The sequence below is a fragment of the Capra hircus genome, chromosome 13, assembly GCF_001704415.2.
Source record: "Capra hircus breed San Clemente chromosome 13, ASM170441v1, whole genome shotgun sequence".
NCBI lineage: Eukaryota > Metazoa > Chordata > Mammalia > Artiodactyla > Bovidae > Capra > Capra hircus.
The window spans coordinates 35728897-35744380 of NC_030820.1; the positions used below are offsets into that span (position 1 = coordinate 35728897).

General features: G+C 41.2%; 1 protein-coding gene and 1 pseudogene across 1 annotated transcript in view; one reads left to right on the forward strand and one right to left on the reverse strand.

The window, feature by feature from the left end:
* Window positions 1-15484, forward strand: part of MPP7 (membrane palmitoylated protein 7) — a 233881-nt gene that overhangs the window by 47302 nt on the left and 171095 nt on the right. The window contains exon 2 of the mRNA XM_018057215.1: window positions 14905-15060. Within this exon, the coding sequence (XP_017912704.1) occupies window positions 15024-15060 (37 nt within the window). The 5' untranslated portion in view covers window positions 14905-15023. The remainder of the gene's footprint in view (window positions 1-14904; window positions 15061-15484) is intronic.
* On the reverse strand, window positions 508-15025 carry LOC102183887 (annotated as a pseudogene).

Genomic DNA, 15484 nt, shown 5'->3' on the forward strand with positions numbered 1-15484 from the left:
GAAAAGTAATGTAGAATCTGGCACCTAAGCTAAAATGTTTTGTGATAAATGTCAAAAATCGCCAAGACTTTCAATATGTGTTTTGGTAAGAAAAAACCACTATATTGGCAAGGTTAATGATGTAAAATACAATAGTATATTAATTAAATAGAAGAATTCACCATTAATGGAAGAAAACCCACGATAAGGGAAGCATCCAAAGACTGCCAATCAAAAGGTAATTTTACTAGCTTTAGAATACATCAACACACTTTGATTATAGAACTATTTCATTTTTAAAACTACAGTGTTTTAATGTACTTCTAATAACCACCCAATCTAAGGATCCATGGAGGCTTATGAGAAAGACCTGCCCACTAAGATGCTTTTCTAGCATAGGGGTGAATTAACACTTCTGTAAGAAAGAACCTGAATCACCTCAGCATCAACAAATCGCCTTTTTCTTTTACACAGTAATTCATAATTTGATAACTAATTTCTCTTCACTAGTTCGAAATTGGGGAGGAAAGGAACTACATCAGACCCAGAGTCAATGATTTCGCAAGCCACAGTCACTCAGCTCATGGATTTGTGATAATCTGCAGAAAATTTGGTTGACTAGTACTTGATTCCTTCACATCTGTAGAGGAGTTCAATACAATCACTTTTCTTTATCAACTTTAAGCTGCATACAGGCAAAGAGATCACAAACTGCTGGAAGGCCATAACGGTCTGGGGGTAAGTTGTGTGCCTCTTGTAGGGGCGAATTAAGTAATACTTCCTTGGCCTTCTTTCGAAGTAGCCACTTGTCCTCTCCTGAGGATAACTGGCTAAGATTTCCTTTCTTCTTTTCTGGCAAGACCCAGTCAGCTGTGTTAAAGGTATACCAGCCAGTGGCCAAGGGGCTTGTAAGCTTTTGTTTGCCAGCCCTGTCCTCTGTAAGAGGCACTTCCTTGTCGGGATATCCTTCTTTGTGTGAGGGGGTCATGAGCCACTCTGACAAGGGAGTGTCCCTTCTGACTTGGAAGGAATCAGCAATTCTAGAAGCCCTTGCCTAGGGTGCCTTAGCTTGCTCTGCTGCCTCTCTTCTGGATGGAGACAGCCACATGTTCAGGGAATCTTTACGTTTCTCAGGTCCAGGTCTTGGTTCCACAGGCATACCATTTTTATCCTTTCCTTCTTTCTTCAGAAGCCATTTACACAGAGCTTCCTTCTCACAATTATCATCACACACACTCTGCAAAACTTGTACAGGGCTTATTGGCTTTGCAGACCTCCTCTACTTTATATGGATCTTGATGGTTCTGGACAAGCCAATCCTCAGTAGTCAGGCTGGGAGTGGACAAGGGTTTCTTGGCCTCCAAGTGGTCACTCAGGCATTTCAGACTGCCCAGGTTCTCAATCTCCACACCTTTGGGCTGGTTACCCTGACAACAGGTACAGGAATCGGACTTGACAAGCCAATCATTCACATTGTAGGATGCCTGGAGCACCTGGAACAAGAGCTTAAACTTCTCACTGGTGGTTTCACAGCTGCCATTCTCGGGCTTCTCAAGCTTATGGGATTCCTGGGGAGCTGCCAGCCAGTCAGAAAGATCCATCTCATCTTGATCAAGAGGCTCTAGGTCTCCAAGCTTTTCGATTTCCATGGCGTAAGAACTGGCAGTAGAATAGCTGTTAGACTTTTGGTAACTTGGTTTTTCAGAAACTTCTTGTTGCTGACTCTTGTGGAGCCAGTTTTCCAAACCCTTTAGGTTGCCCCAGACTTTATTCAAGAAACTGCAGGCTCTAGCAGACGTCTGACTGTTCTCCAAGGCCTGCTTCTGGTTGAACCAGTTCTGGAGATTGGTCCTGGGCAGGTAAGGAGCCTGGTGACCGACGGCAGGATTGCTTCCAAGGAGCCATTCACTGAGAGGGACAGCTGTGGTGCTGTTTGCCGACTTCTGCTCTGGCAATGGGATATAGCCTCTCTTCTCTAAGAAGGACCCAATATTTGATGAACTAGCATGAGCTCAGGAATTTGAATGGTCTTGAGAGACCCAAATGTGTTGATTGCCTGGCACAGGGCAGTTATGTCGGCTTCAAAGAGGGGCGGGGCGCTCTCTGGGGGCCCAGGATAAAGCAGCGTCCTGCTTGCTGGGCAGCTCGTGCACTGGGGCCTAGCTTGAGAGGAGGAACAAGGTGCAGAATGAGTACCTCACAGGACCAGAGTGGCTGCTCCACTAATAAAGGACCCCTTTTGAGGTGTTGTGATGCACGGAGGGACTTGGAGCTTGCTATTGGTGGAGTTCTCCAGGCTGAGCAGCAAATTAAAGATAACTTTCGAGAGGTCAAAGCCCAGATTCACAGCTGCATAAGTCGCCACCTGGAATGCCTTTGAAGCCATGAGGTGTGGCTGGATGAACAGGTAGATCTCATCTATCAGCTTAAAGAGGAGAGGCTTCAGCAGCAGGCCCAACAGCTCTACTGGTTACTGGGCCAGTTCAACTGTCTTATTCATCAGCTGGAGTGCACCCAAAACAAAGACCTAGCCGATCAAGTCTCAGCTTGCCTGGCGAGATTGGGCAGTCTGACCCTCAAACCTGAAGATTCTACCTGTTTCTTATTGTTGTTGTTTTGTCGCTAAGTTGTGCCCAACTCTTTTGCAACCCCATGGACTGTAGCCTGCCAGGCTCCTCTGTCCATGATATTTCCCAGGCAAGAATACTGGAGTGGGTTGCCATTTTCTTCTCCAACTGGGAATTTTTGTAGCTGATATTCTAGTGGGAAAGACAGTAGACTAGATAAATGAAATACAGTGATTAGATGATGATGAGCACAAAGAAGAAACATTAAGTGAGGGTAGGTGTATGTGTGGAGATTCTGGAAAGGGTGGCCCAGCGAGTCTGCTGAGTTGCCATTTGGGGAGAGACCCATGCACCCCAATAGCTGTGCCCGTGTGCTCAGAGTCTGTCATTTGCTGTCCCCACCTGGACCTGTCTCCCCTGAGAAACGCACATGTAGGAAGTGTCGTACAGCCAGTCTCCCTGTGGCCTTTAAAATTTTTTTCTATCTCTCCATGGGCTGTTTTTTCAGCTATATTTGCCCTCTAACCCTAAGATTTCTTTACATAAATGAATCATACAGTGAGTTTCTCCTTATCACATTGTATCTTCCAGAGTGTGTTAGTATAAGACAGTGTGTCTGTAAGTCCACTCAAAGGCTTTGCAGAGCTCTGTGGAATGTTCTTTTGTGTAAACCGTGGTTTTTGAACAATGACTGGCATGTTACTTCCCTTAGCGACTTAATTTTTGTTCCATCCTCACATGAAACTTTGGAAATGTTAGCTTTTCCCCCCTTTTCTATTCATTCATTTCACCCTGGAAATGAAAATAAAATAATTCTTTTCAGAGTTGTGATATGCAGACTAAAAATTTACAAAATATAGTCAGTAGATTTCTGCAACTAATATTAATGGTTTAAATGTTGAAGTAGTTGAAGAAAATAACATTAGAAGGTATGTGAACAAAGAGATGCTCAAGTTAATTACTCTTGGGTATCACTGACTCCAGGTGTGAGATTTTCCGCTATTTAATACTTGAAGGGCCAGTGCAGAACAGGTACTCTTTTCATCAATAGTAGGTTTCACTTTTTCTGTACAATATAACATTAGGGTTTTGAATTGTTCTTAAGGGGGTTGTTCTCTTTGTTTTCAGCTTTTTTGTATCATTAAAGTAGATGAGGTCTGTATAGTCAAGGTCCATATAGCTAAGGCTGTGGTCTTCCCAGTGGTCATGTATGATTGTGAGAGCTGGACCATAAAGTAGGCAAGAGTGCCAAAGAATTGATGCCTTTGAACTGTGGTGCTGGAGAGGGCTCCAGAAAGCCCCTTGGACTGCAAGGAGATCAAAACAGTCAATCCCATGAGGGAGATCAACCTTGAATACTCCTTGGAAGGACTGATGCTGAAGCTCCAGTAATTTGGTCATCTCATGTCAACAGCTGACTCATTGGAGAAGTCACTGATGCTGGGAAAGATTGAGGGCAGAAGGAGAAGAGGGCATCAGAGGATAAAATGGCTGGATGGCATTACCGATGCAATGGACATGAACGTAGGCAAACTTCAGGAGATGGTGAGGGACAGGGAGGCCTGGTGTGCTGCAGTCCATGGGGTCACAAAGAGTTGGACATGACTGAGCGACTGAACAACAGCAAAGTAGATGAGAATGTTAAAAGATAGGAACTTGAACAAAATCTCATGTGCAATAACGTGAGGGTTTCCTTTAAGAGTATGGAGGAAAATTTAGTACAAAGTTGTCTGTGTTATAAATGAAGAGGGCTTTTGAGTTAGATGTTTTATTTTATCACTATCATGGCTTTAAAAATGCGCATATAAATGTGCATTAACTCTTGTAGTTTAACTCTTTGGTCCTGTCCTTAGAAAATACAGTTAACATTGGTGTTATGACATAATTAATATTTTGCACATAAGAATTGATTTTTGGAAAGTTTATTTTTTTGCTGTTTCTGTTGCAGGCCTGAGAAACTGACAGCAGTATACAATCTGCATAATTTCTGTTATCAATAAACCTATGAAATCATGTTTATAAATGTCCAGATTCATTTCAGATGTTTTTAGCAGGCTACATTTTAAGGCACTATTGTTTTGAACCACACAATACTGATTAGTACCTAGTAAACAGCAGTGTAAATGCTTACATGATTATGTCATTTAGAAATCATGCCACTGATTTCTGCGCATGATCAGTGTACCCATCAGGAGTGGCTCGGTTGTGCTTCAGCAGCACACAGCCCAGTAGCACGCTTGTCTCTGGCTTCTGCTGTCTGTCCATCATGTGTTGGTGGGGGTGCTGTTCCGTGCTGTTAGGCAAGTGGGCTGATGGAGATGCTGGTGTCTGGAACGTGGGAAGCTTGTGAAAGACAGGTGTCAAATCTCATGGAGGCTCTTAATTGCATTTTCCTGGAAGTAAACAGCCTGTTGGCTCCATGTTACTACAGGTCAAGGCGTCAGGGTCCATCGGAGAAGTGTCGTCAGGTGGCTCAAGAGCAAGTGAGGGTGTGGATTTGAGAAGGACCACTTTCTTACTTGTAAATACAGGGGATAAAATAAGAGGATATCCAGGGGAAGACTGAGGGAGTGGAGAAGCTAACATTTGGGCATCTGCTATGTTCTCAGTGCTTCAGATATTTTTATTTAGTCATTATCACAAGACATAATGAGTCCTAGAAATGATTTCTCTCTGACTCTTGAGGGGACTGAATGGATGGGATTAATTAAGAGTGAAGAGATGGCTTGTGTAGTGTGGTTACCAACCTGCCCCTTGGAGTCACACACTGACGTTAGAATCCCCTCAGGCTGTGGCTTAGGGCAAGTGGCTTGGAATTATTTCCTCATCTCTAAGACACCGATAACAGTGCATGTTATGAGATTATTGGGAAAATTAAATGAGACATGTTGAGCGTTTAACCCTGGTAGCTCAGAGGTTAAAGCGTCTGCCTGCAATGTGGGAGACCTGAGTTCGATCCCTGGGTTGGGAAGATCCCCTGGAGAAGGAAATGGCAACCCACTCCGGTACTCTTGCCTGGAGAATCCCATGGACGGAGGAGCCTGGTGGGCTACAGTCCACAGGCTCGCAAAGAGTCAGACATGACTGAGCAACTTCACTTTCACTTTCTGAGAAATTGAGTGCATTCAGTGGTGTCTGTCACTCATATTTATCTATGTGTGTGTGTGTGTCTGTATTTTTTCTTTGGTTTTATTTGATTTCCCAAGGTCTCATACCTTGTGAGTTGTGCATGTAGGAATGGATAGAATCAGGGCACTGGACTGTCTCCCACAAAAGCCTGTCTTCTTTTCACTGGTTGGTTGGTTGAGTCGCTAAGTCGTGTCCGACTCTTGCAACCTCATGGACTGTAGCCCACCAGGCTCCTCTGTCCATGGGATTCTCCAGGCAAGAATACTGGAGTGGGTTGCCATGCCCTTCTCCAGGGTTCTTGTCACTATAGGGCCTTAAATATTTGCTGCTGCTACTGTTAAATCACTTCAGTTGTGTCCGACTCTGTGCGACCCCTAGACGGCAGCCCACCAGGCTTCCCTATCCCTGGGATTCTCCAGGCAAGAGCACTGGAATGGGTTGCCATTTCCTCCAATGCATGAAAGTGAAAAGTGAAAGTGAAGTTGCTCAGTCGTGTCCGACTCAGCGACCCCATGGACTGCAGCCTTCCAGGTTCCTCCATCCATGGGATTTTCCAGGCAAGAGTACCGGAGTGGGGTGCCATTGTGATTGGAGGAAATGAGAAGTGGAGAGTGATGAAAGTGTGACTGACAAGTATACATAAAAGCTGTCATGTGTTGATTGGCTCCTATGAGTTAGGTATTTTACTCATGTCATTGCATTTAATCTCATTTTGTTAAATAGCCTGGCCAAGATTTTGGAGTTCATCTGGAGGGCAGGGCTGGGCTCTGATCTGAGGTCTGTCTCGTGTCCACTCTACCCTCTCATCTTTAGTCTGTGCTGTCTCCTTGTACGTAAAATCATGAAATTACACTGACCTTGAAGGATCAGGTCAGAGTTCTGGAAGCTCTTGAGCCCTTAGCAGGTTGGAGCTGGTCACACAGAGAAGCACTTCTGACTGGGGGCTATTTGCAGTTCTGAGGGAGGTATGGTGATACAGGCTCCAGCTTCAAAGAAGTCTAGTGGGGGACATAAGCCCAATTGATGTGTCTTAATGGTCCAAAATGGCTGGTTTCTCCAGTAGAGAGGACTTCAGGGAATGCTGGTGGAACTTTGGGAAGGGTCTGGAATTGAGAATTAGTCAAGGAAAATGGTTGCAGAGAGTTGGACACGATTAAGCGACTAAGCACGCAAGCACACACATGCAAGGAAAATATGACTCAGAAATTATCAATTCTCTCCTGTCCCCAGCAGTTAGAGGAAAGAGTTAAACGCAACAAAAAAGTGGTTTGTTCATGGTTGATGATGTAATCTTGAAGACTGTTCAAGACTTTTTAGTAGTGTGTGTGTGTGTATGTATAAGTTGCTCAGTCATGTCCAACCCTTTTGTGACCCCATGGACTGTAGCCCGCTAGGGTTCTCTGTCTATGGAATGCTCCAGGCAAGAATTCTATAGTGGGTAGCCATTCCCTCCACGGGATCTTCCAGACCCAGGGCTTGAACACAGGTCTCCTGTTTTGTAGGCAGATTCTTTAACATCTGAGCCAGGGTGGTAGAAGATAAATACAATGAAAAAAGGTCATCATCAAAAGAGAGGTTTTAGTGTGGGGGTGGGACCGTGCATAGCTGGAAAGGCTGCTGGTTTTCCTTGTGGACCATCTGAGAATAAACACGGGCCATGGGGCACTGGTTATGGTGGATGGTTTGGGTCATCTGGAGTGGGGTCACAGCTGCTGAGCGCAGTTCATACCTTATACCTGGGGCAGATGGGTGAGTGATAGGCACTGCCTCCCATGAGCACCCTGGTGCCTCTTCCAGCAGGTGACCTGGGGCTTCTGTGATTTTCCTGACAGCCTTGAAACCTGGGTGTCCTCACCTGGGGGTCAGAAAGCAGTGTTTCTTACGTTTCCTTTTCTGAGTCATCAAAGGTTTATGTTGTTGTTCAGTTGCTCATTCATGTCCGACTCTTTGTGACCCCATGCAGCACACCAGGCTTCCCTGTCTTTGACAGTCTGCTAGAGTTTGCCCAAACTCATGTCCATTGAATCAGTGATGCCATCCAACCAGCTCATCCTCTGTCATCCCCTTCTCCTCCTGCCTTTAGTCTTTCCCAGCACCACAGTTTGAAGGCATCAATTCTTCAGTGCTCAGCCTTTTTTACTGTCCAGGCCTCACATCCGTACATGACTACTGGAAAAACCATAGCTTTGAAAGGTCCGTATAGACAAACAAACCTTTGCCTAGAAAAGTTTATAGGATGCTTTCAATGGGAGCCCTCTTTTCTGTGGCTTTTGTATTTTCCTTTCCATTTGTGATATGTTAAGTTTTGTATTGCATACTGATTGAACCCTGGTGACTTGAGGATGTTTTAATTTTTTTAAGTGTTCCCCTTATTTTTTGCTTTCTGCTTTTGGTTATATAAAGCATAGTTTCATACATATGGCACCAAATGTATTGTCAGTGGTAAACATTTTTTTATTGTCTATGTTTACTGACAAAATCTAAGATTCTTGGAATAGACAAAATTGAAATGTGATTTGGGTTTCTGAATAGGAACTGTGTAGTCTAAAATTTCATATCTTTTATTTTGGATACATTTCTGCATAATAAAAAATTGACAAAAATTTGAACTGACTTTCTTTGAATACTTAAAGAATAACCAATAAAATTGTTGCCAGAAATCATGCTACTCTTGGCCCCTAAAGTCACTGACACATAGGGTGTAATGTGTAGGATACTGCCAGCAAATCTGACGCTCTGCTCTCTTGGAAATAAATTTATACTTGGAGTAGGGTCACACCCATCATTTGCATATTGTCTGTGTTGAGCCCAATACCACAGAGTGTTAAGTGTTTACTGTCTACCTTTTGTTGAACATTTTTGCGTGCCTGGGCCATGTGGAGCAGTTCTCAAACTTTGGGGTCTCTGGACCTTTTTACACTCTTAAAAATTATTGAAGACCCCAAAGAATTTTGTTTATGTATATTGATATTTACCATACTGGAAATTAAAACAAATTAAAAAACACGGTTTCAATTCACTTAAAAAGAAGAGTACTAAACTTGCTGCATGTTAACATAAATTATGTTTTTAGGAAAAATAACTATTTTCCAAAAATGAAAACATGAGTGAATTGAAGATTTCTCTAATGCCTGGCCTAATTGGAGACAGTTATGTGCTTAGATCTCCATCTACTTTCCATTTTTGCTCTTTGTTTTGGTTGAAGGATGAAGACAAACCAACCTTTCTCCTCCCTTTCCCCGCCATAGATTTGTGTATTTTAACAAGCTGTTCAGTTAATCGTAGCTATTCTGTTACTACAGTTGATCCTTGAGCAGTGTGAGGTTTAGGGACGATAGCCATCCATGAAGTTGAAAATCCACTTATAACTTGTAGTTGGCCTTCTGTCTCTATGGATTCAATCCACTGTAGATACTGTGGTCCTTTTAAATCTGTGCCAATGGCACCGCACAGATCAAACCCCTTGTTCAAGGTCAACTAACTGTACATCACAGCTCGACATGGGGTAGTTTCAGTGTTGCAATATGGACTCTGCAAAAATATAAATAGATGTATCATATTGGGACTTTCCAATCTGATGGTATATCCTGCATTTTGAATGGATCTTTTTTTAAACAATATAATTATTTTAAAAAATTTATTTATTTGGCTGTGTTGGGTCTAAGTTGCGGCATGTCAGATCTTTCACTGCGGTTCACAGACTCTCTGGTTGTGCTGAGGGCTCAGTAGTTGCAGTGCGAAGACTTAATTGCCCTGCAGCATGTAAAATCTAAGTTCTGGACCAGGAGCTGAACCTGCGTCCCCTGCCTTGCAAGGTGTATTTTTTTTTTAATACTTCATCTTGCTTTTATCAAAATGTCTTAGAATAGTTTAAGTAGAGTATCTTTTTAGAGAAACAGATTAACTTTTTAAAATTCAAGTTTAATTACTTTATTTCCTTCACAAGGTGTATTCTTAACCACTTTACCATCAAGGAAGTCCCTGAATGGATCTTTTATTCACATATTTAAAAAATATTATGCATTGAAAATTTAAAAAATATACTGGCTCACTATCCAAAGGTTGAAACACAATACCAAAAAAAAAATCACTTTTGTGCATATCTCCAGTGATCTTCTCAGAAGAGCCTGGAGGTTTGCGGATGCTGATGTACCTGTACAGAGCAGGAGCAAGTTCCAGGACTTTGGTTAACACAGTGCCTTGCAAGGCGGTGACAACCTATAGTGGACACAAGTTTTATAAAGTTCTACTGGGTTGGCCAAATTGTTCATTTGGGTTTTTTCCACAACATGGAAAAACTTGAGTGAACTTTTGGGCTAACCCAGTATTTTTATGCTTGAATGTTTACACTTTATCATTAGCAATGCTTCAAGGGTCAGTTATTACTTTTACTGCTTCATGAAGGGCATTCTAAAGTTAGCCTTTTTGTTCACTTCTGGGTTTTTTTTTTTTTTTTTTTATGAAAGTGCTTGGCAGGGAAGAATACTCTTAATAATTAGGATGAATAGTTTCTGTTTGGTACTGTTATATTGGTTTGTGCTGAGGTAACAGTGGTTTTATCCACCAGTGCTTTTCATCATTTGTGCCAATGTCCACACAGTGCAAAAGGCAAGTAACATCTTGATATTTTTATGAGCGTAGTTTGATATCGAAGAACGCCTGTGAAAGGATCTGAGAGATCACTGGGGTCTGCAGACCACACTGTGAGAACTGATGGCATAAAAGGTTTAAATGCCATTTTCTGTAAGCAGATTAATGCCGCTTATCTACATTGCTTCCTTTATTTTCTAACAATTATAATTTATGAAAGTTTGAATAATGTAACAGGTACCAGTGTGCTGCTTACATTGGCTAATGCAACTCATCTTTCAGGTAGAATTTTATTTTTTTTAATGTCAGATTTGTTAAAAAAAAGAACAAAAGAGAAAGTTTACTCTTTTTTCACTATATTCGGTTTTGAAAGTGTAACTTGAAAGTATTTGTGATCATGAAGTAATTTACAGATGAATTACCGGCCACAATTATTGTCTCTTGAAATTATGAGATATTATTATGATTATTAGTTTACTTATGATGAGAGTTATTTAAACATTTTCATGTTCTTGAATACTCCTCCAAATAGAGAGGACATGAGTTTGGAAAATTAGCTCTGGCACTTGATTTCCTGTTTATCTGTGTTAATAACTGTGTGTATGTGAAATATTGTGATTTATAATAAATGTGTCTATGTAACCCTTTCTGCTTCTGAAACCCTTGAGATTTCCTAAGTGATAAGAGTAATAAAAGTGCCTTTTGTTTTTACTAACTACTTTCAGTCATCAGTTCAGTTCAGCTGCTCAGTCGTGTCTGACTTTTTGCAGTCATACCTTTGTGTTAATGGGGTGACGTTTGGGAAGCCCTTGTGGATGGAGCTAGTTGCTGAGGGACCACCCTTGATTGGAGGTTTGCAACTTTCAGTTGAAACTGAAGGGGCTGGAGAGTGAGTTCAGTCGCCAAAGGCCAGGGATTTAATTAACCATGCCTGCATAATGAAGCCTCCATAATACCCCAAAAGTGTAGGATCTGGAGAGCTTCCAGGTTGGAGGACATGTGGAGATCTGGGAAGGATGTTGCTTTTGGGGAAGGCATGGGAATTCCGCTCCCCGCCCCACACACCTTACCCTGTGTGTCTCTTCTCTCTGACTGTTCCTTACACTTTCCTTTTATAACTAACCAGTAATGTAATAAGTGGGCTTCCCAGGTGGCCTTAAGTGGTAAAGAATCCGGCTGCTAATGCAGGAGACGCAAGAGACTAGGGCACGAGCCCTGTGTTGGGAAGATTCCCTGGAGGAGGGCATGGCACCCCGCTTCAGTATTCTTGCCTGGGAAATCTCACGGACAGCGGAGCCTGACAGGCTACAAAGAGTCGGGCATGAGTGAGCACCCCCCTCAATCTAATAAGCCAGTGTTCCCTTGAGTTCTGAGGGCTGAACCGGAGGGAGTTGTGGGAACCTCTGATTTGTCAGAAGCACAGGTGACAGGTGATAACCTGGATTTGATATCGACATCAGAAGGGGGCTCATCTTATAGGACTGAGCCCCCACCCTGTGAGGTCTGATGCCGTCTCCAGATAGATGGTGTCAGAACTGAGTTAGATTGAAGGATACCCAGCTGGGTCACAGGATTGCTTGATGTGTAGAAAATCACACCTGGTGTCAGAGGTGAAGTAGTGTTGTAGTGCAGTATTGAGAGTAGAGGAGACACACACACAGGAGAAGTGTGTGTGCACATTAATAAAAATTTTTCAGATAATTATTTCACTGCATGCAATTAAGACAATTTTTTTAAAAAATGGAAATCTTAGAAAGCTTTCTGCTGTAGATACATGCACTTCTGTGGTTGACCACTAGATGTCGCAAGAGCCCCAGGAGCCCCTAAAGGGTTGCCCAGGGCGGGTAGAAATTGAACATTGTAGGCTCTAGACCTTCACATATTTCACTGTTTCCACATGATCGATGCCAGCAGAACCTGATACAGTGTGATATATAGAAGCAAGGTATGACTGGAATAATGAAATTTCAAAAATAAGCCCTTTTAAAGGAGGGTTGTAATAGTTCTGTTGGGGATTGTAAATGTTTCAGGTGCACTTGACGCTGGTTTCGTTCCTGGCGTTCGGGTCTCTCTTTTTTGTTTTTTATGGAAAGATGGATTGAACTTCAATTTAAGAATATTCGGTAATCCCTCTCAGGACATACTGTAACAGCTGGTATTTTTGTGTTGTAGTAAATCGATTCCATACAACAGTCAGTAATAATCACAACTGGGTTCTGACAAATTCCAAAGCATTTTCAGTAAGTTTAGCCAAAGAAAATATCATGATTACTACAGAAATTTAACTCAGTTTGAAAGTTAAACCCAGCAACTCCGCTTCGTTCCACAGAATATTAACCATTTTCCCCGCTGAGATTTTATCAAGCCACTTATTTTTTTTTATTGATATACTTGTATATGTTCTGGGAAGATAATTACCTTGTAGCGTATATTTCTTAAATAATACATTTTTGGAAAAAATTGAGTGTTTACTGTGAAATAAAAGGTGAGAAATGCTACGATAAAATCTTCTATCTAAGGCATACGTGGAAGGCTGCAGCATCAACTCAGAAGGATGTTTTGATGTGAAATGTAAGGTGGTTTTTAGTTTTAATAGGATGTTTGTTATAAGCATAAATAGATTTATTATATGCTGTATGTGGTTTATGAAATTGAAACATTGTAAATTCTTTAAGGCTTGAAGAAAGTTGTAGTTTGCATGGTATAGATTATGTAGTATGTGCATTTCTGTAGTTAGGTAATCTGTACCATACAAATTGTGATTTATGGCATAAAGAACTTAAATTACATACATACACACTATAATAAATACCTGCATATATACGTTTTGTCCTAATGGTAGAAATATGTGTGCATACATTTTACAAATTATAACCGTTTTTCCTTTTCTTCTCGGCAGCAGAACAAAAGTTTACTAATTGAATGCATTTTTAAAATTATGTATGGTCTGTTTTTTATTTTCTTTGTGTTTGAATCGAGGAAAACTTTTATGTAGTTGACTCTGAATCTGGATTGTTAGGATAGCTTATGAAAACAAAGCAGTGTTACCTTTTAAAGTTATGAGGGAAAATAGCTTCAGAGATGTGTGTTAATGAAACCTTGACTTTCCCTTTTTGTCTTATTTTTAGCTTAGTGATTTGTATTTTCACTTGGTATTTAAAATAACTGCCATCGCATTTTTAATTAACACAGAGAGGATCTCTGTATGGATTTGTATGCATATTTTCACCACGTCAACCTTTGTAACATAAAACAGAACTCAAGACACTGCATCCAGTTACTTGGTCCACGATAGTCTTTTTGATGGTGAATATTTTTATAGTAATATTTACTTTGATAATTAAAAAGCTGATTTGGAAAGCTTGAATAGAATTTTATAGTTTGGGTTTCTTCACGAAGAATTTGGCGAGCTCATTTTCTTTATTCTGTAATGTGAATCAGCAATTTAAACGCTTTTAAGAATTGAAGTGAGCCAGTTTTTCAAATGTTTACAGTATCAGTTTTTCTTATTAATATATGTTAAAATATGCTTTTAAATCACTGATCTTGCTTTATAGAGAATGGGGTGTTGGGGGGGAATGCACTAAAAAGTGAGTTTAAACACATTGTGTGGTTCTTCTGATTTCTGAAAAATGTAAATGTGGTGTATTTTCCGTTATTAGGCAGCTGTGGTCCAAATTTAAACCACATGGCCTCCTTCTAGGTGTCAGGCCAAGGTAAATTTTAATCTTGCTACTTTGATGTTTTCATTTTATAATCTCATTACCTGAATTTAAAAACCCAGTCATCATATTCATTGTTTGCAGTATGCTGTTTTGTATCCTCTGGCTCATTGGAAGGTCAAGCAATTCTAAATTGCTATTATCTTCATTTGCACATAAGGAAATTAAGGCTTAATAAGGTTAAACAACTAGATCACGGGGCTAGCAGGATTAGAGGCTAAGCCAAACACTAGAGCCCTTGCTTTTAGTTATTACACAATAGTGCCTTTACTGCTTATTTGGGGATAAACATTACTGAAAACAGTTATTTAAAGAATCAATATTTTTCAAGATCCAGCAAAGCTTAGGTTTTACTACAACAATTTATTTTCATTTATTAGCTTGGATTGTTAGGTTTAGTTTAGATTATCAACAGTTCTGTAAATCTAAAATGACATCTTGCTTTAATCCTAATATTCTTTCAAGGTCGTTTGTGATCTTCAGTTAGCAAATTTGCAGTTGTTGTATTAGGACGATCTACTTAAATTAGTTATAAGTTGTTGACAACTTACAGACTCTTTTCTACATTTAGAAATACAGTTTAGAATTCTAATGAAGGGGAAGAGTTTTAGAATGACACTGGCTTACAAAATCTTCCTTAAGTCCTCCATCTGTGCCGTCAGCGATTTTCAAAGCAACTGTAAAAATCTTTACAGAAGCCTTGACACATGCACGAAGAACTTGTGTGTTTTTAATTAGAAGTCCCACGTCAAAATCAAAACTCTCCCTCTTCCTATTTGTCTGTGCTCTCTAGACGAAAAACGGTGAAGCTTGTGATCTCATAATGTGTTGGGATCGGCATTTTGAATTAGTTACAGCAAGTTGCAATGTAGCCATCCTGCCTCTTCTATTTTTTAATGTGTTCCTTTTCTTTGTAGAAACGGCCTGCACGGGGACACACAGATCTCGGTAGTCGGCCCGGGAGTGGCTGCAGGGGTTGGCATCTCGGCCACCTTCCAGGGGAGTGAGTTGGCAGCACTGGGCCGGCCTCAGCATCATGCCCGCGCTGTCCACAGGCTCGGGGAACGACACAGGTACAGAGCCCATGAGGGCGCTTTCCTTCCCATCCTTATAAACATCCTTTCCACCCTGAAAACCGGCATTGCTTTAAGTCAGCGCAGACAGGTCGTGCTTGTTGTTCGGTAACCAGCCCCAGGGCCATCACCTTGGCTTTCCAGGATGAACGTTACCTCGGTGTGGGCTGAAGTGGCTTTCTCTGGATAGTGACGGCTCCTGCTGATGCTCTTGTCCTCTCCTGTGCTTTGGAATAATGTCGTATATTTACATTTTTTTTTAACTAAGTTTTTTAAAGATACAGAAGAGTGTGGACAGTTTTCATGCTACTCATATTACCCTCCACTCCAGTTTAATCATAACTATGAATTTCTTGGGCCATATTTGCTCAGACCTCTCATTTTTTTCTCTATCCTCCCTGCCCCCTCCTCCCCTCTTTTTCCA